This window comes from Amphiura filiformis, chromosome 13 (genome assembly GCF_039555335.1).
Source record: "Amphiura filiformis chromosome 13, Afil_fr2py, whole genome shotgun sequence".
Lineage (NCBI taxonomy): Eukaryota > Metazoa > Echinodermata > Ophiuroidea > Amphilepidida > Amphiuridae > Amphiura > Amphiura filiformis.
Window position 1 is genome coordinate 56,575,651 of NC_092640.1, and position 22,682 is coordinate 56,598,332.

The 22,682-nt window shown below is 37.6% G+C and overlaps 1 protein-coding gene across 1 annotated transcript in view; it reads right to left on the reverse strand.

Moving 5' to 3' along the window:
* Nucleotides 1-450: 450 nt before the first annotated feature.
* LOC140167775 (membrane metallo-endopeptidase-like 1) overlaps nt 451-22,682 on the reverse strand; it is a 75,994-nt gene continuing 53,762 nt past the window's right edge. Inside the window, exons 19-20 of the mRNA XM_072191067.1 lie at nt 1,728-1,804; nt 451-990 (exon numbers count right to left, since the gene is read on the reverse strand). Coding sequence (XP_072047168.1) covers nt 885-990; nt 1,728-1,804 — 183 coding nt within the window. The 3' untranslated portion in view covers nt 451-884. The remainder of the gene's footprint in view (nt 991-1,727; nt 1,805-22,682) is intronic.

Here is a 22,682-nt window from a genome sequence, read left to right on the forward strand (position 1 = left end):
ATCTAAAATCATCAAAATCTGCAAAGAAATTTCTATTCAAATATTTTTGTGCAATGTTTTCCCTGGTTTTGAACCGTCCTCTGTTTTTCAGTCAAATAAACCTACTTTTTGCTGATTTTACATGCATAAAAATTTTCTGTCAAACTCTGTCCATTTTTACATATGTACAAGGAAATTTTAAAAAATCTCAAAAACATCAATTTGAAGTAGACTTTGATTTGAAATTGAGAAAGTTGTTTTGGACCACACTGTACAATAATTTGTAAACGTGGCTGGCCGAATTGAGCAATTCAGCATCGATCCTGCACCCCTCCAAGCGATGAAAGTCAAAATTTGTGCGCGCTTCACACGCATTTCAGCACAAAATCATTTGAAAGATTTAAGGCCGATATTCAACTTCATTATAACCAAAATTCATTGTTTCAAGAATAGAATTGTTTCAAGATTATGTATCCTTAGCCCTGGGTGCCACAAGCCCTAGCTACGACACTGCACATGTACCTTGTTTGTCTAGCTAATTCAGAAATTGATCAATAAGCACAAATAGCAACGCATCCATTCGGACTGAAGTCAGATATTTTATCACCACTACTAACTTGCTCAGTACCTTAAAGCTGGCATATATTGAAATCCCCAAGTCCTAATGGCATACTTGGTTGTAAAGTTGTGAACCTTTTATGCATGTTTATATCCATTTTCTTATGGGGTATGTTTTTGGGTTTTGTATCTCAATTATTGCCAACTTTGGTCTGATTGTCAGACTTCAGTAAACCCATTTCAAAAGGGGCATGAAAGCGCTAATACAGACAACTCTCCAATCGAAATATAAATTTCCATCCAAATGGTTTTTGCTGGCTCACAAATGCTGACAGATCTGCTAAACACTACCAGACTACACATTTGTCCTTAGCTGGTGGATTCATATAGCTGTTTTCTGCACACGAAAATGCCTTTGCAAAGTGACCTGAGTTCTGTGGAGGTCCAATAGCTCTGGAAGAAGAATTGAAACATCATTATTGGTAACACTCAGTGGTACAGGAGACATGGTTAGGGGATATTTATTAGTTAGAGGTTAATAACTGCGCATCGGTTATTTGGAGGGCATTGTGAAAAATCTAAACATTTTGCCTTTGGAACCGAGGAATATAACCGATGATGCAAAGTTATTAACCTCATTCATAACCGTCACTTTGATCTTTTAACTTTACAAAATAACACAAAATTTTCCTCAAAAGTTTGTAAAAATAAACAATTTTTACATCTTCCCTTTCCCAAAATCGATCAGGCTAAAACAAAACGACCAATAACAAAAGTATCAGAATCTGTGCAAATATGGTAGCGCCGCAATCCAAATACGGCAGCCAGCGCCACGCAGTTCGTTGGACGCACAATGTCGGGCGCATGCAGAAGTCAATTGTGTGCGACATTGGAACAATAAAGCATTTTGCGGTCAATTGTGAGGTATTAATGACCTCGATTTGCGTTCGCGTTTTCACAAATAATAAAATATGATTGGATCGCACGCATCGCGTTTATTAATGAGGTTATGAATAAATTTTAAAACCCTTCTATTTAACATTTGTCATTAATTGTGTTCTTTATTTTGTCTTTCGGTAATAATTTCAATTGCATTGCATTTACAGCGCTAACATGACTAAGTTGACTTATCCAGGATTTGTTATTCACTATTGACATATTTGTAAGTGGATTTCAGAAGCGAAACTTACCTATACCGCCCGGGACTATGGACACCAGTAAGAATAGCACTTTCCACTTTTTCTGGTCTGTATAACCTACAGTTCACCTGTTGATTACAAAAACAATAACAACTAGACTTAGCTGTGGTCTAAGACCACGAACACAGCCGTGTTGTGGTCCCTTAAATGACCTTTGACCCCAAAATATATGAAAACGCCAATAGACATTGGCTAATGTCAATGCATGGGTGCACGTGGCACCACTTTGCTATGTTACTTGTGGGAGAAGGGGCATTTTGAAAGTTTTGCGACTCAGACCGGAAGTGACTCCTTAATGACATTTGACCCCAAACAAAAAAATACCACATATGAATTGGGTAACAACAATTCATGTGTGAACATACCGTCACTGTCCTATGTTTTTCTTAGCAAATAAAACATTTCGAAGGTTTTTCGTTTTATACCGGAAGTGACCCCTTAATGACCTTTGACCCCAAATCTGTGTACACCCCATAGACACTGGGTAATAACAATGCATGTGTGCAAGTGGCGTCACTGTCCTACATAATCTGTGGAAGAAGATGCATTGTAAAGGTATGTCGTTTTATACCGGAAGTGACCCCTTAATGAGATTTGACCCCAAATAAAAAATACCACATATACATTGAGTGACTGCAGATCATGTGTGAACATACCGTTACTGTCCCATGTTTTACTTAGCTAATAAAATTTTTGAAGGTTTTTCGTTTTATACCGGAAGTGACCCCTTAATGACCTTTGACCCCAAATCTGTGTACACCCCATAGACACTGGGTAATAACAATGCATGTGTGCAAGAGGCGTCACTGTCATACATAATCTGTGGAAGAAGATGCATTTTAAAGGTATTACACAGCCGTGACGTTAAAAAATAATTTTTACATTGCTCTAGCACTCACATGCTTACATCGATTTTGACCTAACTTAGTCACAATGATCATTCACCGTGCACCTACAAGTTACATGAAACTCATGGGGTCAAAGGTCACGCAGAGGTCATAGGGGTCAAAAACGTGATTTCAACTAAAAATGCATCTTCTCCCACAACTTACGTAGGACAGCGACGCCACTAGCACACATGCATTGATATTACCCAGTGTCTATGTGGTGTACACAGATTTGGGGTCAAAGGTCATTAAGGGGTCACTTCCGGTATAAAATGAAATACCTTCAAACATTTTTATTAGCTAAACAAAACATAGGCCAGTAACGGTATGTTGACATATGAGTTGTAGTAACCCAGTGTATATGTGATATTTTTTTATATGGAGTCAAAGGTCATTAAGGGTCACTTCCGGTATAAAAACGAAATACCTTTAAAATGCATCTTCTCCCACAAATTACGTAGGACAGTGACGCCACTTGCACACATGTATTACAATTACCTAGTGTCTATGGGATGTACACAGATTTGGGGTCAAAGGTCATTAAGTGGTCACTTCCGGTATAAAACAAAATATCTTCAAAAAATTTTATTAGCTAAGAAAAACGTAGAACAGTAACGGTATATGCACACATAAATTGTGGTCACCCAGTGTATATGTGGTATTTTTTAATTTGGGGTCAAAGGTCATTAAGGGGTCACTTCCGGTATAAATAGATATACTTATAAAATGCATCTTCTTCCACAAATTACGTAGGACAGTGACGCCACTTGCACACATGCATTGGTGTTACCCAGTGTATATGGGGTGTACACAGATTTGGGGTCAAAGGTCATTAAGGGGTCACTTCCGGTATAAAACGAAATACCTTCAAAAAATTTATTAGCTAAGAAAAACGAAGGACAGTGACGGTATGTTCATATATGAATTGTGAATACTCAGTGTATATGTGGTATTTTTTTATTTAGGGTCAAACGTCATTAAGGGGTCACTTCCGGTCTGAGACGAAAACCCTTCAAAATGTCCCTTCTGCCACAAATAACATGGCATAGTGATGCCACGTGCAAATGTGCATTGACATTAGCCAATGTCTATGGGGTTTTCATATATTTTGGGGTCAAAGGTCATTAAGGGGTCACAACACGGCTGTGTTCGTGGTCTTAGACCACAGCTAAGTCTAGTTCTTCTTCTTTCTTCTGTCAATTTTTACATTGCTCTAGCACTCACATGCTTACATCGATTTTGACCTAACTTAGTCACAATGATCATTCACCGTGCACCTACAAGTTACATGAAACTCATGGGGTCAAAGGTCACGCAGAGGTCATAGGGGTCAAAAACGTGATTTCAACTAAAAATGCATCTTCTCCCACAACTTACGTAGGACAGCGACGCCACTAGCACACATGCATTGATATTACCCAGTGTCTATGTGGTGTACACAGATTTGGGGTCAAAGGTCATTAAGGGTTCACTTCCGGTATAAAACGAAATACCTTCAAAAATGTGTATTAGCTAAACAAACTATAGGGCAGTAACGGTATGTTCACATCTGAGTTGCAGTTACCTAGTGTATATGTGATATTTTTTTTATATGGGTCAAAGGTCATTAAGGGGTCACTTCCGGTATAAAACAAAATAACCTTTAAAATGCATCTCCCACAAATTACGTAGGACAGTGACGCCACTTGCACACATGTATTGTAATTACCTAATGTATATAGGGTGTACACAGATTTGGGGTCAAAGGTCATTAAGGGGTCACTTCCGGTATAAAACGAAATATCTTCAAGACATTTTATTAGCTAAGAAAAACGTAGGACAGTAACGGTATATGCACACATAAATTGTGGTTGCCCAGTGTATATGTGGTATTTTTTTTAATTTGGGGTCAAAAGGTCATTAAGGGGTCACTTCCGGTATAAAACGAAATACTTATAAAATGCATCTTCTTCCACAAATTACGTAGGACAGTGATACCACTTGCACACATGCATTGGTGTTACCCAGTGTATATGGGGTGTACACAGATTTGGGGTCAAAGGTCATTAAGGGGTCACTTCCGGTATAAAACAAAATACCTTCAAAAAAATTTTACTAGCTAAGAAAAACAAAGGTCAGTAACGGTATGTTCATATATGAATTGTGGTTACCCAGTGTATATGTGGTATTTTTTTATTTTGGGTCAAAGGTCATCAAGGGGTCACTTCCGGTCTGAGACGAAAAACCTTCAAAATGCCCCTACTGCCACAAGTAACATGGCATAGTGATGCCACATGCAAATGTACATTGACACTAGCCAATGTCTATGGGACTTTCATATATTTTTGGGGTCAAAGGTCAATAAGGGGTCACAGCACGGCTGTGTTCGTGGTCTTAGACCACAGCTAAGTCTAGTTTCTTTTTATACCGGAAGTGACCCCTTAATGAGCTTTGACCCCAAATTAAATAAAATACCACATATACATTGGGTGACTGCAGATCATATGTGAACATACCGTTACTGTGCGATGTTTTACTTAGCTAATAAAAATTGTTGAAGGTTTTTCGTTTTATACCGGAAATGACCCGTAATGACCTTTGACCCCAAATCTGTGTACACCACATAGACACTGGGTAATAACAATGCATGTGTGCAAGCGGGGTCACTGTCCAACGTAAGTTGTGGGAGAAGATGCATTTTAGTTGAAATCACGTTTTTGACCCTCAGACCCCTGCATGACCTTTGACCCCACAAGTTTCATGTGACATGTAGGGGCACGGTCAATGATCATTGTGACCAAGTAAGGTCAAAATCGATGTAAGCATGTGAGTGCTAGAGCAAATGTAATGGTTGACAGAAGAAAGAAGAAGAAGAAACTAGACTTAGCTGTGGTCTAAGACCACGAACACAGCCGTGTTGTGACCCCTAAATGACCTTTGACCCCAAAATATATGAAGACCCCATAGACATTGGCTAATGTCAATGCATGTGTGCACGTGGCATAATTTTGACATGTTATTTGTGGCAGAAAGGGCATTTTGAAGGTTTTTCGTCTCAGACCGGAAGTGACCCTTTCATAACCTTTTACCCCAAATAAAAAATACCACATTATACACTGGCTAACCACAATTCATGTGTGAACATACCGTTACTGTGATATGTTTTCCTTAGCTAATAAAATGGTTTGAAGGTATTTCAATTTTTACTGGAAGTGACCCCTTAATGACCTTTGACCCCAAATCTGTGTACACCCCGTAGACACTGGGTAACGACAATGCATGTGTGCAAGTGGCGTCACTGTCCTACGTAATTTGTGGGAGAAGATGCATTTTAAAGGTATTTCGTTTTATACCGGAAGTGACCCTTTAATGACCTTTGAGCCAAAATAAAAAAAATACCACATATACACTGGGTAAACACAATTCATGTGTGAACATACCGTTACTGTCCTATGTTTTGTTTAGCTAATAAAAATGTTTGAAGGTATTTCGTATTATACCGGAAGTGACCCCTTAATGACCTTTGACCCCAAATCTGTGCACACCACATAGACACTGGGTAATGACAATGCATGTGTGCAAGTGGGGTCACTGTCCTACGTAATTTGTGGGAGAAGATGCATTTTAAAGGTATTTCGTTTTTATACCGGAAGTGACCCCTTAATGACCTTTGCCTTGACACTAATTCATGTATGATGATTATATTACTTTGGCCTGTTTACATTTTGAGATAAATTTTTTTTTAAATTTTTGATAATTTTGGTTTTTGACCGGAAGTAACCCCTTAATGACCTTTGACCCCAAAACTGTAGGCATCCTAAAGATCCTAGCTAGTAGCAATGCATGTGTGCTAATGGCGACTCTCTGCTATGTAATTTGTAAAGACAGTGATTTTTTGAATATTTTTTTACAAATTTGTCAGACTTTACCGGAAGTGACCCTTAATGACCTTTGATCCCAATTCTGTGAGGAACTTTTAGACACTGGCTATAGATGATGCATGTGTGTAAGTGATGTCACGGTGCTATGTAATATGTGGGAGGAGTAGCATTTTTAGTGAAAATCCAAGTTTTGGCCATTGACCGGAAGTGGATGACATTTGACCGGAAGTTGATCATGTAACATCTGTGGCACCACCAAACGGTTCTACTGACCAAGTATGGTCAACATGCCTGAAAGCATGTGGTTACGATGGCTGATTATGATGTTGACAGAAGAAGAACTAGACTTAGCTGTGGTCTAAGACCACGAACACAGCCGTGTTGTAACCCCCAATGACCTTTGACCCCAAAATATATGAAAACCCCATAGACATTGGCTAATGTCAATGCATGGGTGCATGTGGCATCACTTTGCTATGTTATTTGTGGCAGAAGGGGCATTTTGAAGGTTTTTCGTCTCAGGCCGGAAGTGACCCCTTAATGACCTTTGACCCGAAATAAAAAAATACCACATATGAATTGGATAACCACAATTCATGTATGAACATACCGTTACTGTCCTATGTTTTTCTTAGCAAATAAGAAATTTTGAAGGTTTTTCGTTTTATACCGGAAGTGACCCCTTAATGACCTTTGACCCCAAATCTGTGAGGACCCCATGGACACTGGGTAATAACAATGCATGTGTGCAAGTGGTGTCACTGTCCTACGTAATTTGTGGGAGAAGAAGCATTTTAAAGGTATTTCGTTTTATACCGGAAGTGGCCCCTTAATGACATTTGACCCTAAATAAAAAAAATACCACATATACACAGGGTAACTACAATTTATGTGTGAACATACCGTTACTGTCCTATGTTTTTCTTAGCAAATAAAAAATTTTGATGGTTTTTCGTTTTATACCGGAAGTGACCCCTTAATGACCTTTGACCCCAAATCTGTGAGGACCCCATAGACACTGGATAATAACAATGCATGTGTGCAAGTGGTGTCACTGTCCTATGTAATCTGTGAGAGAAGAAGCATTTTGAGTTGAAATCACGTTTTTGACCCCTATGACCCCTGCGTGACCTTTGACCCCACGAGTTTCATATGACATGTAGGGGCATGGTCAATGATGGTTGTGACCAAGTTAGGTCAAAATCGGTGAAAGCATGTAAGTGCTAGAGCAAATGTAGTGGTCGGCAGAAGAAGAAGAAACTAGACTAAGCTGTGGTCTAACCCACGAACACAGCCGTGTTGTGACCCCTAATGACCTTTGACCCCAAAATATATGAAAACGCCCATAGACATTGGCTAATGTCAATGCATGGGTGCACGTGTCACCACTTTGCTATGTTACTTGTGGCAGAAGGGACATTTTGAAGGTTTTTCGTCTCAGACCGGAAGTGACCCCTTAATGACATTTGACCCCATATAAAAAAATACCACATATGAATTGGGTAACCACAATTCATGTGTGAACATACCGTTACTGTCCTATGTTTTTCTTAGCAAATAAAAAATTTTGAAGGTTTTTCGTTTTATACCGGAAGTGACCCCTTAATGACCTTTGACCCAAAATCTGTGAGGACCCCATAGACATTGGGTAATAACAATGCATGTGTGCAAGTGGTGTCACTCTCCTACGTAATGTGTGGGAGAAGAAGCATTTTAAAGGTATTTCGTTTTATACCGGAAGTGGCCCCTTAATGACCTTTGACCCTAAATAAAAAATACCACATATACACAGGGTAACTACAATTTATGTGTGAACATACCGTTACTGTCCTATGTTTTTCTTGGCAAATAAAATTTTTTTGAAGGTTTTTCGTTTTATACCGGAAGTGACCCCTTAATGACCTTTGACCCCAAATCTGTGAGGACCCCATAGACACTGGGTAATATCAATGTATGTGTGCAAGTGGGGTCACCGTCATACGTAATCTGTAGGAGAAGAAGCATTTTTAGTTGAAATCACGTTTTTGACCCCTATGACCCCTACGTGACCTTTGACCCCATGAGTTTCGTGTGACATGTAGGGGCATGGTCAATGATGGTTGTGACCAAGTTAGGTCTAAATCGGTGAAAGCATGTGAGTGCTAGAGCAAATGTAATGGTCGGCAGAAAGAAAGAAAGAAAGAAAGAACCTGTAAGAAAAAAGACACAGCCGTGACTAACGTCACGGCTGTGTAACTAGACTAAGCTGTGGTCTAACCCACGAACACAGCCGTGTTGTTACCCCTAATGACCTTATGACCCCAAAATATATGAAAACGGCCATAGACATAGGCTAATGTCAATGCATGGGTGCATGTGGCACCACTTTGCTATGTTACTTGTGGCAGAAGGGGCATTTTGAAGGTTTTTCGTCTCAGACCGGAAGTGACCCCTTAATGACATTTGACCCCAAATAAAAAAATACCACATATGAATTGAGTACCCACAATTCATGTGTGAACATACCGTTACTGTCCTATGTTTTTCTTAGCAAATAAAAAATTTTGACGGTTTTTCGTTTTATACCGGAAGTGACCCCTTAATGACGTTTGACCCCAAATAAAAAAATACCACATATGAATTGGGTATCCACAATTCATGTGTGAACATACCGTTACTGTCCTATGTTTTTCTTAGCAAATAAAATTTTTTGACGGTTTTTCGTTTTATACCGGAAGTGACCCCTTAATGACCTTTGACCCCAAATCTGTGAGGACCCCATAGACACTGGATAATAACAATGCATGTATGCAAGTGGTGTTACTGTCCTACGTAATTTGTGGGAGAAGAAGCATTTTAAAGGTATTTCGTTTTGTACCGGAAGTGGCCCCTTAATGACCTTTGACCCTAAATACAAAAATACCACATATACACAGGGTAATTACAATTTATGTGTGAACATACCGTTACTGTCCTATGTTTTTCTTAGCAAATAAAAATTTTTGAAGGTTTTTCGTTTTATACCGGAAGTGACCCCTTAATGACCTTTGACCCCAAATCTGTGAGGACCCCATAGACACTGGGTAATAGTAATGCATGTGTGCAAGTGGGGTCACCGTCATACGTAATCTGTAGGAGAAGAAGCATTTTGAGTTGAAATCACGTTTTTGACCCCTATGACCCCTGCGTGACCTTTGACCCCATGAGTTTCATGTGACATGTAGGGGCATGGACAATGATGGCTGTGACCAAGTCAGGTCAAAATCGGTCCAAGCATGTGAGTGCTAGAGCAAATGTAATGGTCGGCAGAAAGAAGAAGAAAGAAGAAAGAAAGAAGAAAGAACCTGTAAGAAAAAAGACACAGCCGTGACTAACGTCACGGCTGTGTAAGAACTAGACTTAGCTGTGGTCTAAGACCACGAACACAGCCGTATTTTGACGCCTTAATGACCTTTGACCTCAAAATATATAAAAATCCCATAGACATTAGCTAATGTCAATGTATGGGTGCAAGTGACACCACTTTGCTATGTTATTTGTGGCAGAAAGGGGCATTTTGAAGGTTTTTCGTCTCAGACCGGAAGTGACCCCTTAATGACCTTTGACCCCAAATGCAAAAATACCACATGTACAATAGGTAAACACAATTCACGTGTGAATATACCATCACTCTCCAATGTTTTTCTTAGCAAATAAAAAATTTTGAAGGTTTTTCGTTTTATACCGGAAGTGACCCCTTAATGACCTTTTTGATTCCAAATTTGTGAGGACCCCATAGACACTGGGTAATAACAATGCATGTGTGCAAGTGGCGTCACTGTCATACGTAATTTGTGGGAGAAGAAGCATTTTAAAGGAATTTCGTTTTATACCGGAAGTAGCCCTTAATGACCTTTGACCCTAAATAAAAAAATACCACATATGCACAGAGTAACTACAATCTATTTGTAAACATACCGTTACTGTCCTATGTTTTTCTTAGCAAATAAAAATTTTTGAAGGTTGTTTCGTTTTATACCGGAAGTGACCCCTTAATGACCTTTGATTCCAAATTTGTGAGGACCCCATAGACACTGGGTAATAACAATGCATGTGTGCAAGTGGCGTCACTGTCATACGTAATTTGTGGGAGAAGAAGCATTTTAAACGAATTTCGTTTTATACCGGAAGTAGCCCTTAATGACCTTTGACCCTAAATAGAAAAATACCACATATGCACAGAGTAACTACAATCTATTTGTAAACATACCGTTACTGTCCTATGTTTTTCTTAGCAAATAAAAATTTTTGAAGGTTTTTCGTTTTATACCGGAAGTGACCCCTTAATGACCTTTGACCCCAAATCTGTGAGGACCCCATAGACACTGGATAATAACAATGCACGTGTGCAAGTGGTGTCACTCTCCTACGTAATCTGTGAGAGAAGAAGCATTTTGAGTTGAAATCACGTTTTTGACCCCTATGACCCCTGTTTGACCTTTGACCCCACGAGTTTCATACGACATGTAGGGGCATGGTCAATGATGGTTGTGACCAAGTTAGGCTAAAATCGGTGCAAGCATGTAAGTGCTAGAGCAAATGTAGTGGTCGGCAGAAGAAAGAAGAAAGAAAGAAAGAACCTGTAAGAAAAAAGACACAGCCGTGACTAACGTCACGGCTGTGTAACTAGACTAAGCTGTGGTCTAACCCACGAACACAGCCGTGTTGTTACCCCTAATGACCTTTGACCCCAAAATATATGAAAACGGCCATAGACATTGGCTAAAGTCAATGCATGGGTGCATGTGGCACCACTTTGCTATGTTACTTGTGGCAGAAGGGGCATTTTGAAGGTTTTTCGTCTCAGACCGGAAGTGACCCCTTAATGACATTTGACCCCAAATAAAAAAATACCACATATGAATTGGGTACCCACAATTCATGTGTGAACATACCGTTACTGTCCTATGTTTTTCTAAGCAAATAAAACATATTGACGGGGTTTCGTTTTATACCGGAAGTGACCCCTTAATGACCTTTGACCCCAAATAAAAAATACCACATATGAATTGGGTAACCACAATTCATGTGTGAACATACCGTTACTGTCCTATGTTTTTCTTAGCAAATAAAAAATGTTGAAGGTTTTTCGTTTTATACCGGAAGTGACCCCTTAATGACCTTTGACCCCAAATCTGTGAGGACCCCATAGACACTGGGTAATAGCAATGCATGTGTGCAAGTGGTGTCACTGTCCTACGTAATTTGTGGGAGAAGAAGCATTTTAAAGGTATTTCGTTTTATACCGGAAGTGGCCCTTAATGACCTTTGACCCTAAATAAAAAAATACCACATATGCACAGGGTAATTACAATTTATGTGTGAACATACCGGTACTGTCCTATGTTTTTGTTAGCAAATAAAAATTTGTGAAGGTTTTTCGTTTTATACCGGAAGTGACCCCTTAATGACCTTTGACCCCAAATCTGTGAGGACCCCATAGACACTGGGTAATAACAATGCATGTGTGCAAGTGGCGTCACTGTCCTACGTAATCTGTGAGAGAAGAAGCATTTTGAGTTGAAATCACGTTTTTGACCCCTATGACCCCTGCGTGACCTTTGACCCCATGAGTTTCATGTGACATGTAGGGGCATGGACAATGATGGCTGTGACCAAGTCAGGTCAAAATCGGTCCAAGCATGTGAGTGCTAGAGCAAATGTAATGGTCGGCAGAAAGAAGAAAGAAGAAAGAAAGAAGAAAGAAGAAAGAACCTGTAAGAAAAAAGACACAGCCGTGACTAACGTCACGGCTAACGTCACGGCTGTGTAAGAAAGAACCTGTAAGAAAAAAGACACAGCCGTGACTAACGTCACGGCTGTGTAAGAAAGAAAGAAGAACGCGGTAAAAAGAAAGCACAGCGCCGATGGCGGCTGTGCAAAGAAAGAAGAACTAGACTAAGCTGTGGTCTAACCCACGAACACAGCCGTGTTGTTACCCCTAATGACCTTATGACCCCAAAATATATGAAAACGGCCATAGACATAGGCTAATGTCAATGCATGGGTGCATGTGGCACCACTTTGCTATGTTACTTGTGGCAGAAGGGGCATTTTGAAGGTTTTTCGTCTCAGACCGGAAGTGACCCCTTAATGACATTTGACCCCAAATAAAAAAATACCACATATGAATTGAGTACCCACAATTCATGTGTGAACATACCGTTACTGTCCTATGTTTTTCTTAGCAAATAAAAAATTTTGACGGTTTTTCGTTTTATACCGGAAGTGACCCCTTAATGACGTTTGACCCCAAATAAAAAAATACCACATATGAATTGGGTATCCACAATTCATGTGTGAACATACCGTTACTGTCCTATGTTTTTCTTAGCAAATAAAATTTTTTGACGGTTTTTCGTTTTATACCGGAAGTGACCCCTTAATGACCTTTGACCCCAAATCTGTGAGGACCCCATAGACACTGGATAATAACAATGCATGTATGCAAGTGGTGTTACTGTCCTACGTAATTTGTGGGAGAAGAAGCATTTTAAAGGTATTTCGTTTTGTACCGGAAGTGGCCCCTTAATGACCTTTGACCCTAAATACAAAAATACCACATATACACAGGGTAATTACAATTTATGTGTGAACATACCGTTACTGTCCTATGTTTTTCTTAGCAAATAAAAATTTTTGAAGGTTTTTCGTTTTATACCGGAAGTGACCCCTTAATGACCTTTGACCCCAAATCTGTGAGGACCCCATAGACACTGGGTAATAGTAATGCATGTGTGCAAGTGGGGTCACCGTCATACGTAATCTGTAGGAGAAGAAGCATTTTGAGTTGAAATCACGTTTTTGACCCCTATGACCCCAGCGTGACCTTTGACCCCGCGAGTTTCATGTGACATGTAGGGGCATGGTCAATGATGGTTATGACCAAGTTAGGTCAAAATCGGTGTAAGCATGTAAGTGCTAGAGCAAATGAAGTGGTCGGCAGAAAGAAGAAAGAAAGAAGAAAGAACCTGTAAGAAAAAAGACACAGCCGTGACTAACGTCACGGCTGTGTAAAGAACCTGTAAGAAAAAAGACACAGCCGTGACTAACGTCACGGCTGTGTAAGAACCTGTAAGAAAAAAGACACAGCCGTGACTAACGTCACGGCTGTGTAACTATCAAGGCTCTATAGTGTGTTTGGAAACCATCCAATATATCCATCCAAGTAAAATTCTGTCTTGCTATTGGCTATTTTTTAAGCTTATAAAAAAACTAATAAATGTACCTTCCCAGTGGGCACAAGTTGACATGTCAACGTTGAATCAACGTTGAATCAACGTTGAAATGCAAATCAACCTGATTTCAACGTGATTTCAACCTAAAGTTGAAATCAGGTTGATATTTCAACGTTGATTCAACGTTGAAATCTGGTTGAAATTTAAATCAACTTGATTTCAACCTTATTTCAACCTAACATTCAGTAAGGTTGAAATAAGGTTGATATTTCAACCTTGAATCAACGTTGAAATTAGGTTGAAATAAGGTTGATATTTCAACGTTGATTCAACGTTGAATCAACGTTGAATCAACGTTGAAATGTCAATTTCAACGTTGATTCAACGTTGAATTAACGTTGAATCAACGTTGAAATAGGGCATATCAACCTTATTTCAATCACTTCAACCTCATCTTGCGGGCTCAGTTTATTTGCACCAGAGCTAAATAGTTGACTAAATACTCAGAAGACAAATTCTAAACATAGGCCTAGCATGTGTAGCAAGTAGGCCTAGGCCTAAATGGTTAATGAAAAATATTAATGTGCATGCACGATGTGCACCATCTGCAAGACTGGGACAAACAGTGTCGGAAACCATCTTGTAGGCCTATTCTTTTGCACCAATAGAGCTAAATAGTAACTGAATACCTTCAGAACAAGACATTAACATGCATGTGTGTAGGCCTATAATAGCAGTTATATGGTTAATGAAAAATATTAATGTGCATGAAGTGCATGAATTTAGGCAAATATAGGCCTACAATATAAATCATCAGCCTGCTACACATGCTAGTGGGTGGGGGGATCCATACAATCCCCCCTTCCCATGTTGACGCCTGTATGTCAGTACATATGTTTCTGACCAAATTAACCTCATATTTGGCTACCGGCCATTCTAGCCCCCCAAAAGGACCAAATTTTGCCTGCTTCGTGCGAGTTTATTCCATCTTTGCACCATATTTATCATATCACTTTAGCTTTAAATGGCATTTTTTCGCGCGCATTTGTACCATATAGGCCTACTTATTCTGATGTTCTTTTTCATATCATTATGGCCTATTTTCAACCAATAATATAGATTGCAAAATGGAGTCTTTCTAAATCATTTAGTTTTCCACATCTTCCTTTCATCTTTTTCTTCTGCCAATTTCTTCTTCCTGTACAACATGTAGGCCTACAATGAACATTTCTGTTATCATAACCCCGTACCTGTGACCCGTCCATGTACATTTTTGTCCTCCTTTCTTTTTCATTTTTGGTGAGAATTTTCCTCCTGAATGATTTTGAGGTAATGGTGGTCTTTTGGAGGTGCAAACGATCAAAACAAATGTTCTTTCTTGCCTTTCTGGTTGGAAAATCACCTATACCAAAATTAGTTTAAGAACTGATATCAGTCCCAGGGGGGGGTATCAGTCAGCGCTAAATTCAGGGGCTTTCGGAGCTGTGCGCGGTCTTTCCAGGGAAGCATATACCCGGCGGGTCATTTGTTTCGTGGCGGCACTACGTGAGGCTGGGAGTGAGGGAGAATTTCCCCCACCCATTTTTTTCTTTGCCTCCCCCCCTCGCTCTTTTAAGGCAAAAAACCCAACCTCTTACAAAAAAATCCCCTTTTTTTGGCAATTTTGTGCAAAAGTTGCTGCTTTTTTGCCCCCTCCCCTGAAATTCACCCCCCCCCGAAAAAAAATTCCTGGTGCCGCCACTGTTTGTGTTACGAGTACGACCCCCGGCCCGGCAAACATAATGAGCTGCAATACCCCTATAGGGGAAAGTTGGGTAATCCCGGGCACCTTTCGTTAAGGCTATACACAGGTACAAGATTAAATAAAGTTCATCAGTGAAAATCATATCAATGCAAAGTAGGATTAATGTTCTAACTAGTAACCAGTTTTTAATAACTCAACATCTATAGGCCTAGTTAATAAGTCATAATTAAAAAACAAAATGGTAAAAAATGATGGGGTAATGCCGGACACGGGGTAATCCCGGACACAATGATTGTTGCTAAGAGGGAAAGTGGAGTAGGATGATAATCCCCTAGAATGCATTAGGTACTTCTGTTACCTCAAGCATACAACTATGGGGGCTGTTGTTGTTGTCTATATTTTCGAAATAACCAGTGTTCGGCATTACTCCATCTGTATAGAGACGCATGTGTGTCCGGGATTACCCCTCACGGTCCCGATTTAATTTTTCAGTGCTTGTTCTACTAATCCATTTTTAAGATACCAAAATTCATACATCCAGCTAACAATCAAGTATCAAACATAATTTTCATCCATACTTCATCTGTGTCCCTTGTCGCATTAACTGTCACCCAGCTAATAAATCACTTTTCAGATAAAAAGTCAAAAATGACAATTTATGTTTTTTCGCAATTTTCACAAAGAAAGACGAGCCCCAAAGCGCTGGTAGTAGTACACGTGAGGTACACCTTGAGGTAGCTAATACCCTAAGGTAAGTGCCACCCTTCTCCGTTTAGCTGCAATCGATGTGTCCGGGATTCCCCACAGTCAGGTATTACCCCATTTCCCCCTAACCCTTAGTGTTAGGTTGACGCATGCAGTATATGACGCTAACTAGTTAATCTCCTATACCCACAGCACAGCGCTTCTAGTATATGGGTCAATTACCTATGTGAGTGCACCTGTGTTATGTGCATACATAACTGCATGATTGGTGAGGGTTACCGTATTGCAGCCCTGTAGGCCTATGATGGGCAAGACTACGGAGAACGGGAGAATATGTATTTAAACACTATCTTGTGTTAAAAAACATAAACATCTTCATATTTCTAAACGTGTTTTGGTGTTTATAAATTAACATCCCTGTACCTTCACTGTACAAACAAGTGTTTATGAAGTGTTAAAGTGTTTATTAAGTGTTGCTCTGCTGTTTTTGCAGTGTAGCACCATTCTGGTCATTTGGCTGCCCTTTAATTAATTCTGCTCAAACAGTTTTCATAAATTGAATCATTAAAGATTAATTAGGCCCAGTTATTAATTGTTCAAAATATCATAAACAAACTCTATCTCAATAATCCTAGATCATATTTAAGCTCCGTTAAAATCTATTTTAAGCATCACATCATATTTCTTAACATTTGCCCAATAATCATATACGTTACGTACATCATTCAAAACGTAGCAACATCAGTTAATCCCAACAAACATGACCCTTCTTGGTTTTCTTCATAACATTTCAAAGGACTCGAAGGTTACCAAATAATGTTAAAATGCATACTCTAGACGCTAGGAAACTAAGGAAAGATTATGAAACGTTTTTTTTTTTTTTTTTACTTAATTCAATAATTGTTTAATATTAATTATTTATTTAATTATTAATTAATTGTTTATTTATTTATTTATTTGAATTATTTATTTAACTATTTAATTATTTACTTATTATAATAATTATTTATTAAATAATTTGATTAACCAAGTAATTGCTTTAATTTGATAATTATTTAATATTAATTATTTATTTAATTATTAATTCATAGTTTATTTATTTATTTAAATTATTTAATTTAATTATAGTCATATATTTAATTATTATATAATTATTTATTAAATAATTTGATTAACTAAGTAATTGCTTAGTTTAAAAATTATTTAATATTTACTATTTATTTAATTATTATTTAATTGTTTATTTATTTATTTAATTTATTCATTTAAATAACATATTTTAAAAATTATTATAATGTAATTATTTATTAAATAATTTGAGTAACTAAGTAATTGCTTAATTTAATAATTATTTAATATTAATTATTTATTTAATTGTTGATTAATCAACAATTAAATATTGTTTATTTATTTAAATTATTTATTTAAATTATATATTTATTTACTTTTAATAATATGAAGTTGAAATGTATTGCAAATTTGCAATACCTAATTCTACCCGATTGCATTGCATATCACCCAACACTGTGACACCTGAGTATTGGATACTGCCCAACACTACTGGAACAAGCAGCAGGAGAAATGATGCACGTATTTTTGAACTTATTTTGCAAATAAAAACAGGTAACTACACCTTTATTTTTCTGTAAATTATTGTATGAATTTTGATTGATTATGAATTGTGCATTATCAGGAAACAAAATAAAGCATTTAAGTTTAGCCAGCTTGTAATAATATATGACATGTAACGTGTGTATGATAAGCTTAAGTTAAATTTACCAATACCATGCATCATGCATGTTTACCTTGCTCATTGACCATGTTGACTATGATGGTAATTGGTATGCATTGATTTGTATAATGACCTGTCTAAGACTAGCTAGCCTTAGGCTTAGCATTTCTAGGTCCAACTTACTCAGTTACTCTTCATTTGGTGTCTGGTGAATAATGAATTGTGTTTTGCATGGATTGTTACTTTAGGCTTACATGCATGACATGTCATGGGATGGCTTAGCTTAGCCTTAACTTTTTACATGCTTAGGCGACGTTAGGGCAGGCACTAAGTCTAAGCACATGACATGAGCAATTGAGCATGCTTGGTACCGTCTAGCTGTTACTAAGTCTAAGTACGAGTATAAAGGCAAGCTGATACAAAACTAGTAGGCCTAGTAGTACTACTAGTACTGACTGGGTTAGGCCTAGCCCTAGGCATAAATAATGTAGCAAAACATGATCATAATGATTGTCTTATTTTGGATTTTATTATGGTGTACATCACTACATGTGTAGCCTACCCTACGGCGCATGCTAGGCTAGCCTAGGGCAGGATACAGTTTACAATGAAATGTACCTGACAATACATTGCAAATATTGTAGGCCTAGCCTAGTACTAGCTAGACGAGAAACCAGGTTTTTCTATCAAGAAACTAGAGTTCTCAATTATTTGTGTATTCATTTAGGCTTGCTATGCATAAATTTGAAGCCCAGATAGATGTAAAAGGTGATACATGCCATATTTAAACCGTTTGCACTAGTAAGGGCCACCAACATCTGCCATAAAAGTATAAAGCATGGTTTGCTAGGCATAGGGCCCATTTATGCCTGTAAAATGAGGTCTAAAAAAACTAATGCTGATGCAGAAGAAGTGACAATCCATGATGCAATCGGTTTTAAAATGGCATATATCGTCTTTTGCATCTGAATTGTAAGTTTTAACTTTTGATCTCAAATGTTTTTGTAAGAAATAACTGGACATGTCTATTTTCAAGTATTAAAAAAAATAATTTTTGGAAATATACTTTTAATTACCTCTGTATCTTCTTTTGTTCCTTAGATGCATTGGTGCATCAACACAATCCGAATCATGCATCAAGCAGAAGAGGGAGTATGTTGTAAGGTGATAAGAATTCAGGAGAGCAGTGGTACCAACGATAATAATAACAATGTAATATCATTGGGCTTCGCATTTGATTAAAAAATAAGGATGTAGACCCAACTTCAGAACAGACACGGATGATATAAAACGGGATCAAAGCTTAGCCATAAACACCTTGCGCAAAGCAGTCGCAAATTTTCTTTCACATGCATTGGTTGATTACACTTGGAGCAACAAAACTGGTATCGGTTCTCTGAAGCATATCGCTCATTCTACAAAATCCGGTGCCAATCCACTAAAAAAATTGAAAAAATAAAAGTTGTTCAAAAAACCCTGCTTTTTGTGTTTTTTAAAAGTAAATGTATCACTACTTTCAGATGTAAAAAATTGCCAACACCACTTGCATATTTTTCTTTCAGGATGTCATGATGTTTTTTAACATTAAAACTCAATGTAATGTTAGCTACGTTACCGACTATAAAATGGGCTGTTTTTACTCAATCCAAGGTCATAAAAAGCAAATTAAAGATCACTTGAGTGAAATGTAAAACAGATTTCACCATTTCATAGAAGTTTTGAAGATGCATAAATGAGTGTGTAACGTAGCTCACAGTAACGTAGTTCACTGGTTTTTAATGTTTTTAATGTGATTTGCGAACGTTAGAACGTTATGTCGGTTAATTCTAATATAAATGGGGTTCGACCACTGGTAGCTTTCACATATTATTAGGAAGTACATGTAATACAAGTGCATACTATAGAATTCTGGTAACGTAGCTCACCAATCTTAACATGGTCGGTCGAAATTTCAATGTTTACAACATTTCTATGCCAAAAATACTACAGCATCACGATTTTTACTGTGATTTTAAAACCTATGAGTGTTTCCTTTCAAAAACCGCAAATTACATTGATACCTCTGTTTTACTTCTTTCCAATAACGTGTGTTAAAAAGGGTAACGTAGCTCACAGCGTTTTGGTGGAAAGTGCAATTTATTTTAGAATTACACAAAGACATTTTAATCACTAAAAAATAATGTTGATAAACAATATGATGGTGCGTTATCTAATTAAAAAACAACAAATATGTAAAGAAATCGCATTTATTCAAAGAAAATATTTAGGGTTAGATGTGACACTTGAGCTGTGGAAACGCATTTTTAGCGATTTTGGAGCCTTTGCAAGGGTTAATCAGGCTGAAGAAAGCATACAAAGTATGGAAAACTATATATGTCCGTGTAGATCTCGTTGAGTTCTACCAGAAAAACAACATATTTGATGCCCTAAATGCTCAACAAAGTTTTTGTGGACCAAAGAATGGAAAAAAAGGCTATTGGCACCGGATTTTGTAGAATGAGCGATATGTGCTATGGAAAAGAAGCAGAAGTAAACTTTTCTGAGTCCTCTAGAAAAGAAAGATGAATCAAAGCCAACAGAAGTGACTTGGCCCTAATTAAACAAAAGTTTGTTACTCTAATACGCTGATAATAGTGATATTGAAAACTTGTCTGGATTTGATGAAAACCATATAAATGGTGACAATGTAGGCCTATGCCTTCTCCCAGAAACAAGAAGCAAATGCCATCGAAGACCAGGGTGAATAACCCTATACTGAAAACAAGGGTTTTTTTCTTTCGGAAGGGGGGAAAGAAGAAATGAAAAAGAAGAAAAACATATGAATTGAAGGTAGTAGCTTGGAATATACTTTAATGTATGCCTACGTCTGCAATTCTGTGAAGTTCTGGCCAATAGCAAATAATGTATATAGAAACGCTGCCCATAAAATATCTGTGCCAAAAATCGCTTGCCCTGCCTCCTATCGCTTGTCCCCACCCTTTTTGACATGCCAAACAAGTTGCCCCCCCCCCCGTTTTTGGCCTGCCAAAATATTGTTGCGCCCCCCACCCCATAATTCACCGGGGTACACAATTATTGAACCACCCCTACCCTATATAATTTAAAAACATATTGGAAGTGTGCAGATAGATAGGTCGAGAGAACAAACCAAAAGTTCGATTATGTCCTTTAAAGAAACGCCCATTTGTTAGAGGGAAGGGGTCAAAAAGTCTGATTATGTTTAATAGTTAAAAATCTGTAAAATTTTATCTTTTGGGTTGGAATTTTCAACATTTCACACTTACGTTTAAGGAGGGAGAGGGATCACATCAAAAGCACGCTATAGGATTAGGGCGTCATCGAACCTCTGTTTTGTTCTATAAGGCCAAATAAAAAAATTAACATGTTTCACGTCCCCTCCGGCCAGGCTCCGGGGCCCGCTTCCTTTTTTGAGGTTTCTTCAATTATATTTTTATTTTTTGAAATTCAGTCATAACTTTTTCTAAAAATATGTCTAGGACCTAGAGATGCTTTCTATAGCCTTGCTGATAATCAAGAAACACTTTTGGAAGGTTTTGTGATAATTAGAGGGGTCTATCTCTCGGAACAACAAATAAAAAGAGGCCTCCTCCTTTTCCCCGGCATTATTGTGTGCCTTAAAACAGCTCTAGTTATGGGTATTTACACTGATTTTGCGATAAAAAATAAAAAGCCCCATCTTCCTCCTTTTTTTCAAAAACCCGGACGTGAAATGTTTTTTTTATTTTACTTGGCCTAATGTTGTTACGTCTTCTCTCTACTTTCCTGACTTTCCATTTGTCTCTATTTCTTGTCTCCTCCTTGTTCTTTCGCTTAGTTATTTTGATTTCTGATTTTTGGTTTGCTATTAACTTGATGCCTTTTTTAGTATACTTTTACTTATTAATTTCTTTCCCTTTCAATTCTTTTTTTTTTTTTTTTCATTTCTGTACTAATTAATTAATTTTCTTCTTGTTTTGTGATTTTTCTCTTTAAATAGAATTAAGTACCGGTATACAATATATGAATTTGTGAAACATTATGTGCAAAAACAGAAACGTTGTAAATAAAATAAATGCAAATTACACAACGTTATAAAACTACTTGCATATCATTTTTGTAATGAATGATTTTATTCAAATTCTTTCTAGTACATGTTTAAGAGAATGAAGTGATTATAGGATTGATTACTATTATATTAGGGGCGCTATAAAACAAGACTCCAAGTATTCGACGTAGACTATTTGATGTAACATATCTACGTTATTTTTTGTTTTTTTATAGTCCAGTCCCATTCTATTTCCAGTTATGTTTAAGTTGTAACGAATGTCGAAAATCGATAAAATAATAGGTAGAATATCTGGTAGAAATATATTATCGATTTTACGTCATCAAACATTTGATACAACATAAACATAACTGGAAATAGAATGGGACTAGGCCTAATTATGTTACATCGAATATTCTACGACCGAATAATAAGTCTAGGACCTATAGGTTTCCCCAGAGTATTTCGCACTTGTGTCATTGATATTCGTGCAAAAGACGTTTTAATTTCGTCCCGAGATATTAGTCCGACGAAATTATAGGACCTGTTTTTTTCTCAGATAGGCCTACTAAAGTTCTGTTACTTTTAGGCCTACTCATGCAGACTCTGATCGCTCAAGAAATTAATGTAGCATTTATATTAAGGTTCGTGTTTGAGTCATTGATTTTCGTCAAATTGCAGGTCGAATTCGTCATAAAATATATACTTAGCGATACCTTTCGCAAAAGTATTTTAAAAGTAATTCGCCATTTGTCATTGAAATTCATTATCGTTTTA